This window comes from Cebidichthys violaceus, unplaced genomic scaffold (genome assembly GCF_023349555.1).
Source record: "Cebidichthys violaceus isolate CVI_PGR_0920_01 unplaced genomic scaffold, fCebVio1.0.p SCAF_17, whole genome shotgun sequence".
Classification (NCBI taxonomy): Eukaryota; Metazoa; Chordata; class Actinopteri; order Perciformes; family Stichaeidae; genus Cebidichthys; species Cebidichthys violaceus.
Window position 1 is genome coordinate 3,014,720 of NW_027176340.1, and position 20,150 is coordinate 3,034,869.

General features: G+C 41.8%; 2 protein-coding genes across 2 annotated transcripts; both read left to right on the plus strand.

The window, feature by feature from the left end:
* The first annotated feature begins 1,495 nt into the window (after positions 1-1,495).
* Positions 1,496-13,299, plus strand: LOC137873733 (myosin heavy chain, fast skeletal muscle-like). Its single transcript, XM_068712113.1, has 40 exons — positions 1,496-1,557; positions 1,791-2,006; positions 2,285-2,428; positions 2,521-2,677; positions 2,764-2,791; positions 2,885-2,999; positions 3,098-3,190; positions 3,289-3,352; positions 3,466-3,564; positions 3,670-3,773; positions 4,060-4,198; positions 4,338-4,456; positions 4,738-4,887; positions 4,976-5,146; positions 5,235-5,541; positions 5,673-5,743; positions 5,891-5,978; positions 6,063-6,180; positions 6,265-6,388; positions 6,524-6,660; positions 6,847-7,102; positions 7,197-7,439; positions 7,533-7,709; positions 7,795-7,940; positions 8,305-8,395; positions 8,520-8,909; positions 9,001-9,127; positions 9,285-9,403; positions 9,502-9,698; positions 9,875-10,058; positions 10,149-10,314; positions 10,665-10,789; positions 10,888-11,196; positions 11,293-11,496; positions 11,582-11,707; positions 12,177-12,347; positions 12,440-12,544; positions 12,667-12,762; positions 12,849-12,980; positions 13,165-13,299. Exons 2-40 carry the CDS (start codon positions 1,803-1,805, stop codon positions 13,180-13,182), a joined length of 5,814 nt encoding a protein of 1,937 aa, XP_068568214.1. The 5' UTR covers positions 1,496-1,557; positions 1,791-1,802; the 3' UTR covers positions 13,183-13,299.
* Positions 13,300-14,400: 1,101 nt separating this feature from the next.
* p4htmb (prolyl 4-hydroxylase, transmembrane b) lies at positions 14,401-20,052 on the plus strand. The gene is made up of 9 exons (XM_068712118.1): positions 14,401-15,284; positions 15,479-15,560; positions 16,464-16,654; positions 16,774-16,870; positions 17,041-17,203; positions 17,319-17,504; positions 17,731-17,821; positions 18,006-18,129; positions 19,782-20,052. The coding sequence occupies exons 1-9, from the start codon at positions 14,949-14,951 to the stop codon at positions 19,997-19,999; spliced, it is 1,488 nt and encodes a 495-aa protein (XP_068568219.1). The 5' UTR covers positions 14,401-14,948; the 3' UTR covers positions 20,000-20,052.
* The last annotated feature ends 98 nt before the right edge of the window (positions 20,053-20,150 follow it).

Here is a 20,150-nt window from a genome sequence, read left to right on the forward strand (position 1 = left end):
CTGTTACTGGAAATGCATATCCATGCTCTGTAGACTGGAATGTTGCTCAACACTCACCTTGGTTTGTTATCCCCGAGTCCAGTTGTTGCTGCTTGACAAATAAAGAAACTGACAGACGAAGATCAAAGACCATAATAAAAACAATAAGCCTCTTGAGCATTTGGTTCGAGCATCAACACAAGCCATGGTGCTATATTTGAGTTTTGCCCTAATAAGACAGAAGATTTCAGAGCGGGCGTCATGTAACACATGTTCGTTGAAGACAGAGGCTCATTATATCTTGCTGGTAACCACTTCAGAATTTCTTCTTCTTAATCACTACCCAAAGTGGATACTCTTTCCAACGGACCCTGATAGCTGTCTACCCACACTCTTCTGTGCAACATCTCTCACCCACATACTGCAGATTTCAACAAACAAAACAGTTTGAATTCCCTAAACTCACGGCGAGGTGACTCGTAAAACAGAAAGGAAGTACAGCTGGAATCCATCACTCAGCTGCTCTACATTGCAGGACGGTCTCAGTCTCCCTTGTTTATCCCCTAAGATCCAGAGTGAGAGCAGCTGTTGGCACTGTTGTGAGAGTGAATCCCTTGGCAATTATTTCCTTTTCTATAAAGCTCATTGGCACTCATTTCATTTTCTAATAATTTCTGACTTGTAAGGACTGTGAAACAGTATATCAGTGACTTTTGAAAGCTTCTCCAAAGCATGGCAAGGGACTACGCATTAGTCACACCTTTGGACTGTCTGTAACTGCTGGACTAAGCTTGTGCAAAAACTGAACCAGCTTCTCCTACCTTACTTGCATACGCAGTAGTATGAAGATGTAGAACCAACTTCACATCTGCTTGTTACATTAACATGTCGAACTCATAGCTGCAAAAAATAAATACATGTGTGGTTTCGTCTCAAAATTTTGCTGTTATCTTCACAATTTACGACAACATTTATTACTAAAGGCAACACGACACGCCTACTTGTTTTCCATATTCCTGTGATTTTTGGCAAAAACAATATATATGGGGTTTTTTTAAACTCTATTTACAGCACATTCAAAGTCTGACAATGATCCAGCAAGGAGGACATCCCATGAACTGTGTAATATGACAGCTAGAGGTAAGAACTACTGCACAAGCATTATGCCAAGCAACATGACCAAATACAGCAACTCACGTGCGATAGGCTCCCATCACACTGTATAAAAAGGCACAGCGAATCTTCACCAAGGACAGGGACCCAGCAAAGGTACGTTTCTTTGGTGCCTCAGACGTGTTTACGGTCATTAAACTACTCGGGTAAAAGATTTTATAACACTTTTTTTTTTTTACAACTTATTGTGCTTCAAAAAATAGAAGATGACTAAAACCCGTTTGTAAAGTAATATATTTAAATTAGATTTTTCATTTTTAACCTTGTTTTAATTAAGATATAATAGGATCAATTCTCTGATGTAGCCTCTCTGAACCTTACTTGTTTGTTCTTTTTATTTTGCAGAAGTCTGCATTGAAGTCTTGTCAGAAAACCCCCCCCCCGGCTCACCTGGTATCACTCAAGGTAAATTACAGTGCTAAAAATATCTGATCGGTTTTATTACTCGTGCACTTTTATCTAAAGGTTATCAAAATCACAATCTTGTTAGTGCTTTGCTGGTACCTGTCTCTATTCAACCAATCCTAATGGTCTAGCATTCATTTGACTACAGTAGGATGTTACAGAGGTCACCACTTGGGCACCCATCTATCTTCCCTGGCATTTAAAATGATTTTTTTTTTCTTCTCTTTGTGCAGTAAGGGGTCATCATGAGTATCGACCCAGAGATGCAGTGTTTTGGCCCGGCGTCCATTTACCTCCGGAAGCCAGAGCGAGAGAGGATTGAAGCTCAAAACTCTCCCTTTGATGCTAAAACTGCATACTTTGTGAGCGAGCCCACAGAGATGTACCTCAAGGGGAAACTCACTAAGAAAGAAGGCGGCAAAGCCACCGTGGACACTGTCACTGGGAAGGTGAGAGTGAATGCACTAGAGTCAACCGTTTTAGAGAGCTTAACATTTCTGATGTAGAATCTGGACAGCTGTGGCATGTCAACTATTTGATGATTTTAAAACATTTAAATGAAAAGTATGTAACAATACATGCATTCTACTGTCATAACTCGGTTTTGCCGACGGACATGAATCATTTTGTGATCAGTTGCTAAGATTTTAAATCCGACATTAGACAACACATGACTGCTGGACAGCAGCTAATCTTATTTCCGTGCCTTTTTCTCTCCTTGTAACAGACGCTCACTGTAAAAGACACTGACATCTTCCCCATGAACCCTCCGAAGTACGACAAGATTGAGGACATGGCCATGATGACCCACCTCAGCGAGCCCTCTGTGCTGTATAACCTCAAAGAGCGATATGCAGCGTGGATGATCTACGTGAGCTTTGTGGAGGAGAGACATAACTTTAATTGCATATACATGTTTTTGTAGAAAAATGTTTCATTCTTTCACATTTCATACTGTTATAGACCTACTCAGGGCTGTTCTGCGTGACTGTGAACCCCTACAAGTGGCTCCCAGTGTACGATGCAGTGGTTGTAGAAGGATACAGAGGCAAGAAGAGGATTGAGGCTCCGCCCCACATCTTCTCCATCTCTGATAACGCCTATCAGTTCATGCTCCAAGGTACTCAGGCACTCCGTTTGGAAGCCATTCCAGAAATATAGCAGGTGCATTTTAAGAGAACTCCTAACCATTTTGATGTCTTACAGATAAAGAAAACCAGTCAATCCTGATTACGTAAGTGACCAATTTTTTTTTTATACATATTATCTACAGTGTAAGTATTAGAAACTGTTGTAAAATCTAATTATGTTCATGAAAACAAACCAGCGGAGAATCTGGAGCAGGAAAGACTGTCAACACCAAACGTGTCATCCAGTACTTTGCGACAATCGCAGTGGCTGGAGGAAAGAAGCAACCTGAGCAAACTGCTGGCAAAATAAAGGTACGAAAAGTTGGACAATATTAATATGAAATTTATATATATTTTTTTTTAAATGATTGCAAGTATTGTTACTTTAACAACATGAATGTTGCTTCCAGGGGTCACTGGAAGATCAAATCATTGCAGCAAACCCACTGTTGGAAGCTTATGGTAATGCCAAGACTGTGAGGAATGACAACTCATCCCGTTTTGTAAGTGTTTTGGCGTATTTCCCTTTCACTTGAAATTGTTTGTTATTTTGTGTTATTCACTGTGACATTAATTTAAATGTTAATCTATTTTCGTGTAGGGAAAATTCATCAGAATTCACTTTGGGACAACTGGAAAGCTGGCTTCAGCTGATATTGAAACATGTAGGATTTGTTTTTAACTCATTGAGAATAATCAGTTTTATTACATGGCCAACTCCTTCAACTGTGCTTCACTGGAGACTTCCCTTGTTTCTCCACAACTTAAATCAATGCAGATCTGCTGGAGAAGTCTCGAGTGACGTTCCAGCTGTCTGCTGAGAGGAGCTACCACATCTTCTATCAGCTCATGACGGGCCACAAACCTGAGCTCATAGGTGAGAGATTATTAAATAATGTCGTCAGTTATTCTACAGAAAGTGAACAACAATGGCTCATCACAATATTGTTGTATTTACATACTTTTCCTCCCTTTACTTTAGAGGCTCTCCTGATCACCAAAAACCCTTATGACTATCACATGATCAGTCAGGGTGAGATCGCCGTCAAGAGTATCGACGACATTGAAGAATTCATCGCCACTGATGTAATGATGCATTTACAGATACTACAAATCAGTCTTGTGTTCACTTTTATGATTACTATTTTCTATAACGTGCACTGAGTTAACAATCTGTGATATCTTATACATGTCATCACTGTTTAAAGTTCATTTTAGAATAGAATAGAATAGAACTAATAATAATACACCATTTGGATTTTTACCAAAATCCTGCTTCTGTTTGCTTTAAATTAAAGTAAGATGTATTGCAGCTGTTTACCTCCAAGACTTATCTAGGTATGTGTTTTTAATCTGACTCTTTATTTCACAGACTGCCATCGACATCCTGGGCTTCACTGCAGAAGAGAAGGCCAACATCTACAAGCTGACTGGAAGTGTGATGCATCACGGAAACATGAAGTTTAAGCAGAAGCAGCGTGAAGAGCAGGCTGAGCCCGACGGCACTGAGGGTATGAAACCCAAACACCGTCAACTTAAATGTTGTGGTTGAGTTTTCGCCATGTAAAAGAGAAGATGTGATCTAAAAGTACATTGATGAAGTTATCCTGGACCAGGTTTGATAGATGACTATTTGTGTTCTTCTTTTAGTGGCAGATAAAATCGCCTACCTCATGGGTCTGAACTCTGCTGACTTGCTAAAAGGACTCTGCTATCCCAGAGTGAAGGTTGGAAATGAGTATGTGACCAAAGGTCAAACAGTCTCTCAGGTATGGGAAGTCGTCAAGAACACACACACACACACACACACACACGCACACACACACACACACACTCAATGAGAAAGAATGTTTACACATGATGACAGACGACTGTCTTCTATTTTCCCAGCTAAGACACTTTAACATATATTATGGCTTTCATGAAGTTTGTTGGATTAGACCTTTGTTTGCTTTTTTTAACCTGTTTAACCCTCGAAATGTAGAATCAAGTTTGTTAATTTTCACAGCATCCTCGTGAATATAAGTGTCACTGATTTGTAAAATCTCAGGTCAACAATTCCGTCAGTGCTCTCTGCAAGTCTGTCTATGAGAAGATGTTCTTGTGGATGGTCGTCAGAATTAATGAGATGCTGGATACCAAGCAGCCCAGACAGTTCTTCATCGGTGTCCTGGATATTGCTGGGTTTGAAATTTTCGATGTAAGTTTGTTTGGCTGATTGATACATAATGATACTTAAGCTGTCACTTAAGGCCTTTTCTTGACCTTTGCTATTTGAATTGGTGCAGTACAACAGCTTGGAGCAGTTGTGCATCAACTTCACCAATGAAAAACTGCAACAGTTCTTCAACCACCACATGTTTGTCCTGGAGCAAGAAGAGTACAAGAAAGAGGGAATTGAATGGGAGTTCATTGACTTTGGTATGGACTTGGCCGCCTGCATTGAGCTGATTGAGAAGGTGAGAGACACGCCGAATATTCACAAAAATGGTAAACGATCCGACGACTTGAAATCTTTTGTTTGAAATAATCATTTCATCATGACAGCCAATGGGCATCTTCTCCATCCTTGAAGAGGAGTGCATGTTCCCAAAGGCAACAGACATCACCTTCAAGAACAAACTGTATGACCAGCATCTTGGAAAAAGTGCTCCCTTCCAGAAACCCAAACCTGCCAAAGGCAAAGCTGAGGCCCATTTCTCCCTGATGCACTACGCCGGCACCGTTGACTACAACGTCACCGGCTGGCTGGAGAAGAACAAAGACCCCCTGAACGACTCAGTGGTTCAGCTCTACCAGAAGTCTGCGGCCAAACTGTTGGCTCACCTCTATGTAGCGCATGCCGGATCAGAAGGTAATCATTTTGAAAGAACACAAGTTGGAGGCGTTGATTTGTAGCTACAGTACTGACTATTAATCCAGTATGAATAAAAATGTATCAAATTTGTTCATGTTAATAATTCAAATTAAATGTTCATGGTACAGCTGAGGCTAGCGGGAAAAAAGGCGGCAAGAAGAAGGGGGGGTCTTTTCAGACCGTATCAGCTCTGTTCAGGGTAAGTATCACAAATGACTACCTCAATACATAACTACAACACAATATGTACACTAATACATTCCCAAATACTGTCAAAGGTAACATCCAGGGAAATTGGCCTTTTTTTTTTTATTCGGTAACAATTTAATTTATTTTTGTATTTCAGGAGAATTTAGGCAAATTGATGACCAACTTAAGGTGCACTCATCCTCATTTTGTACGTTGCTTGATTCCAAATGAATCAAAGACTCCTGGTAAGCCTCATTTAAGTATTCATTCATTCATTCAAACACTACGGTAATTATGCAACACAAGACTGAATTTGGCATGTCTTTAAGGTCTCATGGAGAACTTCCTGGTCATCCACCAGCTGAGGTGTAACGGTGTGCTGGAAGGTATCAGGATCTGCAGAAAGGGCTTTCCCAGCAGAATCCTCTATGGTGACTTCAAGCAGAGGTAATTATTAATTATTAAGATTATTCATATCTTTATTTATATTGTGACCAATTATTCATTGTTGATTAATTTCCCTCCAATCAGATACAAAGTCTTGAATGCCAGTGTCATTCCTGAAGGACATTTCATCGACAACAAAAAGGCCTCAGAGAAACTCTTGGGCTCTATTAATATTGACCAAACTCAATACAAATTTGGACACACAAAGGTAATATATTTGTTTGTTATTGGTGTGTGTGTGTGTGTGTGTGTGTGTGTGTGTGTGTGTGTGTGTTTTTTTTAACTACTTACCCTGATACTGTATGTAAGCGTATCCATCACGTCAAGCAACTCTTTGTTTTAGGTGTTCTTCAAAGCCGGTCTGCTGGGAACTCTGGAGGAGATGAGAGATGAGAAGCTTGCTATCCTGGTCACGATGACTCAAGCTGTCTGCAGAGGTTTCCTCATGAGGAGAGAGTTTGTCAAGATGATGGAGCGCAGGTACTGTAGACAGTTAGCTTCATACATCAAAGGGCAACTACACATACGCGTTTGCAGATGACAACCAGATTGTAATTTTCAAGCCAAAAGTTGACTTTGAAAGTCCAAATTCCAAAGCCCCTTATCAATACAGCTTTAAGAATCTAAACTAACTTGATTATTTACTTTGATCCCTGTTTTACCCAGGGAGGCAATTTACTCCATCCAGTACAACATTCGCTCATTCATGAATGTCAAAACTTGGCCATGGATGAAGCTGTACTTCAAGATCAAGCCTCTGCTGAAGAGTGCAGAGACTGAAAAGGAGATGGCCCAAATGAAAGAGGACTTTGAAAAGATGAAAGAGGATCTAGCAAAGGCTCTGTCTAAGAAGAAAGAACTGGAGGAGAAGATGGTTTCTCTGCTGCAGGAGAAGAATGACTTGCAGCTACAAATCCAGGCTGTACGTTACAAAGAGCAAGATCATTTGTTACTTCAATGATCCCGGTTTTTTACATCTAGCTAAATATTTTAATTGTACGTCATATCAAATCTAGGAAGGTGAAACTCTCTGTGATGCAGAGGAAAGGTGTGAGGGGCTCATTAAAGCCAAAATCCAGCTGGAGGCCAAAGTCAAGGAGACGGCTGAGAGACTGGAGGATGAGGAGGAAATGAATGGTGAGCTGACTGCAAAGAAGAGGAAGCTGGAGGACGAGTGCTCTGAGTTGAAGAAAGACATCGATGACTTGGAGCTCACCCTGGCCAAAGTAGAAAAGGAGAAGCACGCCACCGAGAACAAGGTTTATGTCTCTCATTTCACTTCACTAAACTGTGTTTGATAGATATACACTGTGATTGAATATTTCATAACTGTATTTATATAAACTGTTAAGGTTAAAAACCTGGTTGAGGAAATGACATCTCAAGATGAGACCATTGTCAAGTTGACCAAAGAGAAGAAAGCCTTCCAAGAGGCCCATCAGCAGACCCTTGATGATCTACAGGCAGAGGAAGACAAAGTCAACACTCTGACGAAGGCCAAGACCAAGCTGGAGCAGCAAGTGGACGATGTATGTATATAGTAATAACAAACAGAGATTTCATTCCCCTTGAAAACGAAAGACAAAAACCAATGCCTCGTCCCGCTTCAAACAGCTTGAAGGTTCCCTGGAGCAAGAAAAGAAGCTTCGCATGGACCTTGAGCGAGGAAAGAGAAAGCTTGAAGGAGATCTTAAATTGGCCCATGAAACCATCATGGATCTGGAGAATGACAAGCAGCAATCTGACGAGAAAATAAAGAAGTGAGTGCAATCCATCTCATCAATGTAAACAAAGTATTCATGTCTGATGTAATTGTATTTGTCCAGCAAACAGTAGCCGAAATAAATCCTCCCGTAGCCAAAGAGCACAGATCTGCAGTGAAACACTGTTCTGCAAAGTTAAAGTTACCACATCCCTAATTAAATTCATATTTTTTTGTCAGAAATTATCTTAGAAAATTAATGTGATTGCGATTTTGCCAATGACTATAAGACTCAATATACAGTCGAAAACAAATATACGTATTATTAATCAGTATAAGTAAAAATCTGAACTTTGTTTTGCTTACTTCAACACAAAATTGAACACTGAATTTAATGTTTATGCACATTTGTCCCCGCACAGGAAGGACTTTGAAACAAGCCAACTTCTTAGCAGGATTGAGGATGAGCAAATGCTTTCTGCTCAGCTTCAGAAAAAGATCAAAGAACTTCAGGTTGGTACAGTATCTCAATAGTGACTGCACTCTGACTGACGTTGGATGACCCTGATGTGCTTGACTCGTTGACAGATATATATAATTGTGGCTACGTTTATGCTGGTTTTTTTTTAAATAATAGGCTCGTATTGAGGAGCTGGAGGAGGAGATTGAGGCTGAGCGGGCTGCTCGGGCCAAGGTGGAGAAGCAGAGGTCTGATCTTTCCAGGGAACTTGAGGAGATCAGCGAGAGGCTGGAAGAAGCCGGTGGAGCGACGTCCGTTCAGATCGAGATGAGCAAGAAGCGCGAGGCCGAGTTTCAGAAGCTGCGTCGCGATCTGGAAGAGTCCACCCTGCAGCACGAGGCCACCGCCGCAGCTCTCCGCAAGAAGCAGGCCGACAGCGTGGCAGAGCTGGGAGAACAGATCGATAACCTCCAGAGAGTCAAACAGAAGCTGGAGAAAGAGAAAAGCGAATACAAGATGGAGATCGATGACCTCAGCAGCAATATGGAGTCCATTGCCAAATCAAAGGTAAAGTAAAAAGACAATTCACTTGCAACAGCATCAACTAAACTTACCCTGCCTTTATTCGGCTTACACTGAACACTACTTTCAATTTCAGGCCAATCTTGAGAAAATGTGTCGTACTCTTGAGGATCAAATGAGTGAGATGAAGACCAAAAATGAAGAACATGTGCGACAGCTGAATGACATTGGGGTGCAAAGGGCAAGACTGCTAACAGAGAATGGTGAGCTATATATATATATATATATATATATATATATATATACTGTATACATATATATAAATATATATATTTTTTTTTTATTGGTCCTGATCTTATATTTCCAATACTATGCCCATATTTGCATTTTGATTAGTTTTAAATCTCTGTCTCTCCTTAGGTGAGTTCAGTCGCCAGATGGAGGAGAAAGAAGCCCTGATCTCTCAGCTTACAAGGGGCAAGCAGGCTTATACCCAGCAAATTGATGAGTTCAAGAGGCACATTGAAGAGGAAACGAAGGTATTTGCACATTGAAACCACACAACGCCATTGCAGAGCCGCAACGTTAAGCTACACACGTTTCAGTTAATAAAAAAAGGGTCTCTATTCATTATTAGGCCAAGAACGCCCTGGCTCATGCTGTCCAGTCAGCTCGTCATGACTGCGACCTGCTCAGAGAGCAGTACGAGGAGGAGCAGGAGGCCAAATCTGAGCTGCAGAGGGCATTGTCAAAGGCCAACAGCGAGGTGGCTCAGTGGAGAGCCAAATACGAGACTGATGCCATTCAGCGCACTGAGGAGCTGGAGGAGGCTAAGTAAGTCATTACGATTTTGACTTTGTATGAACACTTTCAATGACAAACGGAAGCTCTTCCACTGTAGCACTGAACGCACTTTCAGTTGGTTGTTTGGGAGGGATTCACCTCCATAGGAGCTTGAGTCTGTTATCACATGCATCAATTCTATAACTCATCATAGTATGGTTCAACAGGAAAAAGCTTGCCCAGCGTCTTCAGGATGCAGAAGAATCCATCGAGGCTGTGAATGCAAAATGTGCCTCTCTGGAAAAGACAAAGCAGAGACTGCAGGGTGAAGTGGAGGACATGATGATTGACGTGGAGAGAGCTAATGCTCTGGCTGCTAACCTCGACAAGAAGCAGAGGAACTTTGACAAGGTTACATTTATATTTGTGCCTTTTTTTGGTTAAATGAAGACCCCTAGAATTGTCAATTAGTGAAACAAATGGGTCTTTTTATGTTTTCAGGTTCTTGCAGAGTGGAAGCAGAAGTATGAGGAAAGCCAGGCAGAGCTGGAGGGAGCTTTAAAAGAATCCCGTTCTCTCAGCACTGAGATGTTCAAGCTGAAAAATTCGTATGAAGAAGCTTTGGACCACCTGGAGACCCTGAAGAGAGAGAACAAGAACCTGCAGCGTAAGCAAACTTATGAAAAAAAAGCAGAATACTCAAATAGGCCATTAATTAAAAGTATTGGAAGTGGTCTGGTTGTACACAGATTTCCAGACTATATAAATGAAGCTGTGGCATTTGCTTTGAATGAAAGGAAAGGAGGAAGAGTGTGCCCCCTAGTGGGAAAGCATGATTAATGTGCATGAGCTATGATTTCAAATTAACATCCAATGAAATGCAATGTTGCAGTTAGTTTTTTTATGAATGTGTGAATGAAGTGTACCGTATACTAAATTCAGATGTCTACCAAGGAGACAAAACAAATAATTCAGCTTACACCTACTTGCATACCACTTAAACCTTGTTTCTTACAGAGGAGATCTCCGATCTATCTGAGCAAATTGGTGAGAGTGGAAAAACGATTCATGAACTGGAGAAAGGGAAAAAGATCGTAGAGATAGAGAAGTGCGAACTCCAGACATCACTTGAAGAGGCAGAGGTACTTTCTAAGAACATTTCTCTCATTATAAATGCAACTTGAAATGATGCTGGGGCCTGGGGCTACACACAATGTACATTTATTTTTTCTCTGTCAAGGCTACCCTGGAGCATGAGGAATCCAAGATTCTCCGCATTCAACTTGAACTCACCCAAGTCAAGGGTGAAATTGACAGAAAACTTGCAGAGAAAGACGAGGAGATCGAGCAGATCAAGAGGAACAGCCAGAGAGTGATCGAGTCCATGCAGACCACTTTGGATGCCGAGGTCAGGAGCAGGAATGATGCCCTGAGAATCAAGAAGAAGATGGAGGGAGACCTCAACGAGATGGAGATTCAGCTGAGCCACGCCAACCGCCAGGCATCTGAAGCCCAGAAACAGCTGAGAAACGTGCAGGGACAGCTTAAGGTATGGTGGCTTGCTGAACAAAATGAAAATAAAGTTTACTTTACTCAGACTGCATGGCAATCTTTTTTATTTATTTTTTAATAATTATTCATAAAGGATACGGTACTGCACCTTGATGACGCCATAAGAGGCCAGGAAGAAATGAGGGAGCAGGTTGCCATGGTGGAGCGCAGGAACAACCTGATGCTGGCTGAGATCGAGGAGCTGAGAGCTGCACTGGAGCAGACGGACAGAAGCCGCAAAGTGGCTGAACAGGAGCTGGTTGATGCCAGCGAGCGCGTGGGACTGCTGCACTCTCAGGTAAAGCTCAAAAGGTTGACAAACAAGAATGTTCTTCAATAGTTCCATATATGCAAATTCATTTTTTCTTCTTCTTTAATCATAGAATACCAGCCTCATCAACACCAAGAAGAAGTTGGAGGCTGACCTCATTCAGGTCCAGGGTGAAGTGGAAGATGCTGTCCAGGAAGCAAGAAATGCTTCAGAAAAGGCCAAGAAGGCCATCACTGATGTGAGTCATCCTTGTTTCTATTTTCATATCGTCCAATCGTGGATACTCGAGATCGACGATATGAACTGATCACCGATGTGCAGTGCTGTGTGGCTCAGCTCTGTGGGAGCTTTGAAATAGAACCTTTAAGCTTTTTGCAAGCAGGACAGTAGAAGTTACACGAATAAACTTTTAACAAAAGTGTAAAGATTTTATTTAAAATATCTAAACATTGAAAACAATCCACTTAATAGCAATGTCTCTTCTATTCAAACAAAGGCAAACATTCAAAAGTCCATGAGTCTGTTCTTAGCGCGACAACAGCACAGCATCATGGTCCATTTAACAGTAGACTACTTACTTATCTTTCACATTACAATCCAAATCATATTACACCAACAGTAGGGCTTTTCCTCATTTTCTGGAGCAGTTGAAACATTAGACTGCAATAAATTGACATCCAATAATACAAAAATCAACAACATTTCAGGCCGCCATGATGGCAGAAGAGCTGAAGAAGGAGCAGGACACCAGCTCTCATTTGGAGAGGATGAAGAAGAACCTGGAGTTGACAGTGAAAGACCTGCAGCACCGCCTTGATGAAGCTGAGAATCTGGCCATGAAGGGCGGCAAGAAGCAGCTCCAGAAACTGGAGGCTCGGGTAAGTGCCATGAGGGACAAACCCGTTCATATTTACTGAAAGTCAAGACAACATGTTGCTTTGTAAAATCACTAAATTCTTCTTCATTCAAGGTTCGAGAATTGGAGGGTGAAGTTGATGCTGAGCAGAGGCGGGGTGCTGATGCTATTAAGGGAGTGCGAAAATATGAGCGAAAAGTAAAGGAGCTTACCTATCAGGTAAGTTGCTATTTAAAATACTAAAACTTAGAAAAACCCTGCAAATCCTAATGATACAAAAGTAGGCTTAATTTACTATTGAGCCTACATTACAATAATATATAATTCCTGATTCACAACAGTTTGAGGAGGACAAGAAGAATATCGCCCGACTGCAGGATCTGGTGGACAAGCTGCAGCTGAAAGTGAAATCCTACAAGAGGCAGTCTGAGGAGTCTGTGAGTACACTTCACTGTTGATGACGACACAGTGAAAATGTCACTCAGTCCACTGGGTTCTGATGTCACTGTGGCTTGTCGTGCAGGAGGAGCAGGCCAACACTCACCTGTCCAGGTACAGGAAGGTGCAGCACGAGATGGAGGAAGCTGAGGAGCGTGCCGACATCGCCGAGTCTCAGGTCAACAAGCTGAGAGCAAAGAGTCGGGAAATTGTCAAGGTAAAAAAAAAGAACTATCTGAGCTGAATATTGTATAAACACTTGCTTTTTTTTATATAAGGATACAACTTTGCAATTTGTATTTTCAACCTCATCGCTAGATGCCGCAAAACCTACACCCTGGACCTTTCAATTTAAATGATCTGTATAAATGATGCACATGCTTTTTGTTCTGTCATTTCAGATCAAGGTTTCAGAGTGAAGAAGAAATCGAGGTTATACAGCAGCAAGAAGCCATAAAATATGAGTATCTTGTTACTGTTAGCATGCTAACCATGCTGTGATAACCAAAAGGAAATAAAAAAAGTAGTTTGTTGCATCTTTTTCTTGTGCGTCCTTTCATTGGGATTACTGATTTAATGAGTGAATATTAAACACTTAAATGTTCCAAGCCTTTTGGGGGCTGACATTTCCATTCACTGTGTAGCTTAAACCACGTAGTAACACAAGTAGGTTATACAACAAACTGAAGACTCTTTCAGCAAAACAAAGATGTTGAGAAGATGTTAACCGGGAGTGACTTATTGTTAACGGTCATTAATGGGATGTCTCACAACTATTGTTATCAATTATGGGCCGTCAGTAAGCATAGTTTTTGATTGAGAACTTGTGATTGGTAAAAAAAAAAAAAAAAGACGAAATAAAAAAGCTGTAAAAAAATAAATAATAATAATTTTACTGCTGTTTTTTTAGTTTATGTTTTTTATCAATTGATATTTAATGGAGTCTAGGCCATTTATCTGAACATACAGTACTTTGTTTATGTTATATTCATTTATTGCAAACATTTATTAAAAAAAAAACAATTTCAAATAATATGTATAAGTAATTGTACTTAATATTTGGTTGTATTTCCTTTGCAATCAACTACTTGCCCTCTTATAGACATTGCCAGCTATCAGCAAATATTGTTTTTTTTCTTTGATACTTCTCTGCCCGGTCTGTATACTTTTAGTGCACCGTCTATACTTAACTGTTCAGTTGGATTGAGATCAGGACTCGGCCAGTCAAACACATTGTCTTGTTGCCATAAAACCTTCAATAACTGCTTCGTATTTGTGCTTCTGTGTGTTCAAAGTGTGTCCAAAGGTCAACAAGTCTTACAGTGACTACCAAACATGGACGTGAACACCCTCAAGTGTATCAAACCAAAGCGACAATAAGTAATAAAAGAGATCAATCATAAAAGCATTGGTGTAGATCACTGGTGCAGAAAGAGAGAGAGAGGTATACGTACATGCATATATATATATATATGTGTGTCTGTCTAGTGGATCTTTAATTATTGAACGTACAGTTGTTTTTATGTTTTACTCTTACTTTGGCGATGTAAAGAGACAGACACAACGACAGACGTATGAAGACAGGAGTGTGGTATTTGTTCAGGTCACCAGAGGTCACCATTGCGCGGTAGGGACACTGTTGCCGTAAATAGAGCTCGGGCGATGGCGTATACATATATTAGGATGTACTGCAGACCGTGCTGATGTGCTCTTCATGGTTGTTGTTTTTATCGTTTATTTAAAATAGTGATTATTGTGCTCGGGTGACGCTGGATCAGGTGTATGGACCAGGTTTCTCCGAGATGAGCTCCGCTGTGCTTTGGGATGCGCAGTGCGCCGCTTTGCTGCCGCCGCTGACTGGGACTGCTGCAGTGTAAACAAGACCGCTCGAGCCCGCAGCGCTGCTGTCAGTGGGCGAAACTGTAACGACACACACGGTGTCAGTGGTAGTTGACTTTTCATCTTAAACGAGCACGGTTGCATGATGAAACCTCCGTGTTTTCTTTTTCAGTGCGCAACGAGTTTAATTTCCTGCAGCGGAGAATCTGGCTTTATTTTTTTTTTTTTTAATTAAAACTGGACATCAAACAGCACATATCTGCTATTTCTAACTAAGCAGCCAGCAAACCTTCATCCTATCGCTGGATTAATCAGATGGACTTTTCTTGAATCAGGGGGGAATAAAATGAGTGACAACCAGGAAACATCAGATGCCGAGGAAGACGCCACTCCGTCCGGGAGCACGACCTTGCCGCTCCGGCCGCCGTGCGACCGCATCCCCTGCAACAAGAGCAGCGTGTGCTCCCGCTCCTACTTCGTGGTAGTGATGGTCTTTTTTCACGTGTACATCATTAATGTCATAGCGCTGCTGTTTTACGTTCACTATAACAGCGGGTCGGAAGATCCCAACCAGAGTCGCGATGCTCCGAGCAGTAACCACCAGCACCCCGAGTCGCGACGTCCGCCATCAAAGCCGGAGTTTCTGCGCGATGTTTCCCTAACAAGAATCGAGGGGATAAGGGTGAGTAATGTGATGATGCATCACTCCTTCATTCATACCCTGTGCTGCTTTCTCTCTCTCTCTCACACACACACACACACACACACACACACACACACACACACACACTCACACACACACACACACACACACACACACACACACACACACACACAGTAAGCACCGCCACATCACTTCTCTGATTTATCTCTTAGGTGGGACACGTCCAGAAGGTGTCACTGGTGCCGAGCAAAGTGCATGAAATGCGGACTCTGAGTCTGAAGCCGCTGCTGTTTGGTAAGAGCCGAAACACTCGTGTGTCAAAACACATTTGCAGCACACCCACATGAGCCTCGAGTGGCCGAAGAGTCCATCCTCTTCTTATGATGATGGAAAGCAAACATGCATTCACACACACACTCCTTGTTTTCATCATGACCTAGTTTAAACATATGTGCACGCTCAGGTCAATCAAGGCTACGTGGGGGAAAAAAGGGTCAATAAGTCCTGAGGCTACTGCCCCAGTTAAGGCCTCATATGAACAGATCGGGACATGTAGGCATTAGATGTGCTGCAGTAAAGATGGAATATGAACATTTTGAAGTGGAGAAATGTAAAGATTTGTTGTCTGTTTATGACTGACTTTGATTTTGACTGGTTCAGCGTCGATATGAATGGGTTCCACTCTGCGCGGTTGGCTCTGCAAAACATGCAGCTAATGAAATAACTGTCTATATTTGTGCTACAGCTAAATATGTTCCTGACGGTACATTTTATTCCTGATTATTTTCTCTATTAAACCTCACAAAATAGAGAAACCTGTCTATTACAATTTGGTGGTAACCAAAAGGCTTAAAGTGTACTGTCATGTGAGACAAAGTAGCACATTCTTTAAGGGAAGTAGCTGGAAAAGGTTAATTAATTTAATATCGCAATAATTACTCTTCTGTTGTTTTACTAATGATTAATTGACGTATCACAGAGGACAGACGGTGTCGTATGCTGTGCAGATTGTAAAGCCCTTTGAAGCAAATATGTGTATGAAAAAACGTAAATAAAACTGTCTGCACTTCTAGATAAAACTACAATATGATACGGTTGCAAATCAGAAAAATGGGAAGCGTGCAGCAGAGAAAATGCTGCAATCCTGTCAAGTCAAGAGATTGGACTCTGCGACTGTCCGTCTGCGTTTCTCTACAGAGATCCCTGGGTTTTTGTCGGAGGATGAGTGCCGTGTGGTGACGCAACTTGCGCAGCTAAAGGGTCTAATGGAGAGTCAGCTAATGGTGCAAGACGGCCAGGAAGAGCTGGCCAAGGAGCTGAACCTCAGCCCAGAAGAGATCTTCAACCTTCTCGACATCAACCAGGACGGACAGTTGCAGCTGCATGAGGTGAATGTCAGTTTTGTGGATCGTGAGCATGGACTGTATGACACGTACAGTACCTTTTTTTTTTTTTTTTTTTTTTTTTGGTTAACTCATCCCGTCTTTACTATCGTGCCTCCGATTAGATACTGACTCATTCTCGAGTGAGGGACGGAATCTGGCTCACACCGGAGAATCTGAGAGAAATCTATGCTGGGCTCAAAGCTGACAAGGACGGTAACGGTAAGAAATCAACGTTGTTGCAGGTCTCATTTAAACATATCTAAAGTATATTATACACAGTATATCAAGGAGTAAGAATTTTTCCTTAGTTGTGGTACAAATTGTCAGTAACTCAAGAAATGAAAACTTACGCGAGGCATCAGAATATGTACGTCTCATATTTTGGACAGGTTTGCTAAGTCTGGAAGAGTTCAGGCTTCTGAGCAGTGATGCCTTCCAGCGCTTCCTGCTGCAGCGAGGGGTGAAGAGGAGTCAGCTGGTGAGGAACAGCAGACACACCTGGCTGTATCAGGGCAAAGGAGCACATCAGGTCCTGCAAGACATCAAGGCGAGGCAAGCAAGTCAAACCACCTTCTCGAATAACTGAAACATAAATAAGGTTTTTTCACAAATCAAAAAGGACAGTTTTAACATCTTTTTTTTCCCCCGTTACCTTTCTCCACCAAAGGGTGACTCGTCTCACTCGGCTCCCACCCGCGTTAGTGGACCTCAGTGAGCCCCTCCAGGTGGTTCGCTACGAGGAGGGAGGACACTACCACGCCCACCACGACAGCGGCCCTGTGTATCCCGAAACGGCGTGCACGCACACGCGCCTCGCGGCGAACACCTCCACTCCTTTCGAGACGTCTTGCAGGTGAGATCCCTGAAGTGCACAGTGTCGGCTGAAGCAGCGTTTCTCTACAGTGATATCTATGAATGTCCAGTGATTACTAAACTCCATTGTGACAGCTGGCGTGTTAGTTTGTGTGACTCAACATCGTGTGCCTGCCTCTTGTTTGCAAAGTGTTGTATATGTGTGTGTGTGTGTGTGTGTTTGCACCATACATGTATGTCAATTTAAATCTGTGTTGCACACCTAGGTACATCACAGTTCTCTTCTACCTGAACTCTGTCGAGGGGGGTGGGGAGACCGCATTCCCTGTGGCAGACAACAGGACCTATGACGAAGTGGTGCGTAATTGTGTGTGTGTGTGTGTGTGTGTGTGTGTGTGTGTGTGTGTGTGTGTGTACGGAGAGCCCTGCAAAAGTAGTGTGTGCACACTGCGCATGTCTGTCATATCCGCGTTAGCTCGCGTGTTCGTCAGTGAGTGCATTGGCCTGAGTTCTGCACTGAGTTTGAACGTGTCGTTTGCAGTCTCTCATCCAGAACGACGTCGATCTTTTGGACACCAGAAGGAATTGTGACAAGAGCAACCTAAAGGTGAAGCCTACCAAAGGGACAGCTGTTTTCTGGTACAACTACCTTTCTGATGGAAAAGGTAGGATTGAGAACTTTTGTTTCCATACTGTTGCAATGAAATCAGCTACTATATTCATTGTTATTTGATGCAGGAGCATATTTAGCATTTTTATTTTAAAATTAACATTTTTTTTTCTTATATACACATTGTGTGCTTAATATTAAAACACAAAGGTAAAGCAAAAATAATGCAAATTAAACAAGACTAAGAGATTGCGGCCATGCTAGCAGCTACACTTCGCCACAGTGGTGCTTTGAACTACATGCTAATGTCAGCATGCTAACATGCTAACGCACTAGTGTTGGTCAGATGTAATGTTTAGTAATGGCTTAGTTTAGCATGCGAGCATTTGGTATTTATCGCTAAACAGAAAGTACAGCTGATGGAGTTGTGCAGCTATTAAAGGGCCATAAATCAATGAAGTGGATAGATTAGACATCAGAGGGTAGCCAAATGAATTAGCATTAAGATACATTGTCATGGAACCATGAATGTCTGTGACTAAAAACACAAAATCTGAAGTAGCAGTTTCTTATATTACTTTATTTAAATTCAATTAATCTTGGCAATTAACATGTCATCTTCATGTTTCTTGGCACAGAGTGAAAGTTGACGTATAAAATGCAGTCAAAAGGTTGATATTCAAGCCCACACTGTTGTCATTGTAAAAATGAAAGGTAATCTAGAAAGACAGCTACACACAGTAAGAACACAGCAAATCTACTCTATGAAACAGGTCATTTAAAGTTGATTTCTGGCTCATTTAAATAAAATCAAATGTTAGTCGAGAGAATAAAACTAAAGTACATTAATTCATATTGACCAACGAGGTGAGTGTGGTTGATAGTCATAACATCAGTGTGAGCTCTTTAAAGCAGTGATTCTCAACTGGTGGGTCACGACCCACAAGTGGGTCGCAGACCCGTTTTCAGTGGGTCAAGGGCCTTTGCCTGAAAAAACAACAACCTTGTGCTTTTATTTTGAAGGGGATTTTTTATGCAGAGGAGTTATTCACACTCTTTAACAGTATTTGGCGTTAATGTCTTGTAATGCTAATACACACCCACCATTTCACAGTATAGAAGAACACCCGCAAAGTTTGTTTTCATGCTAATTGAGCGAAACGCAAGTACGACATCGAGGACAAAAGAGGACAAAAACCCTCAGTGTGTTTTGTGCAGCGGAGGTTCTGTGCACAAGAAAGCGTGAAGCCGTCAAAACTGAAGCGGCATTTGTTGGATCAATCCGCAGCGGATCAACTGAAAACTACACCTCTGTCAAATGACACTATAAGTAGGCGAATTGAAGACATCCAACAACAGACCTCAGCTCGAATTAAGGCAAGCGGCCATTTTGCATTTCAAATGGACGAATCTACAGACATGAACAAAGCAGTTTTACTGGTTTACGTGAAACATGTGTGGGACGGGGACTGACAGGAACAGGAGAGCTCCCTACTACTACGACTGCAGAGGTTCAAACTGCTCCATCCTTTCATTAGATCCATTTGAGAAGTTGAACATTTGGGTCATTAAGGGGTGATGGTGGGTCCCGCAGTGAGACCAGTTGAGAACCACTGCTTTAAAGAACATGGTGTGCCATGATGTGAAGGATGTTGCTAACAAACATGAAATTATTATTATTATCATTATTATTTTTTCCCCTAATAGGTTGGGTGGGAGAGCAGGATGAATATGCGCTGCACGGAGGCTGTGTGGTCACCCGTGGCACTAAGTGGGTCGCAAATAAATGGATAAACATTGATCCGGATTACCAGCGGCAGGCTCGCTATCAGCAGCTGGTTTCACAGCAGCCAGAGGATGAGGATGATGAAGGTGTGACTCTGAACCCGAACCTACAGAGTTCTGATATCCATCAAGACTTGTAGCTCATGAACCAAATTTATACAAACAAAAAAAAAAAAAAAAAAAAAACTCAAAATCTACCTAGCCTTCCTCAGTCGTGTGCACAACTTCTTTGGCGAGATCCTCTGCGTCCAGTTTGTAGAGACAGGATTTATTCAGGGAATGAGGTCACAG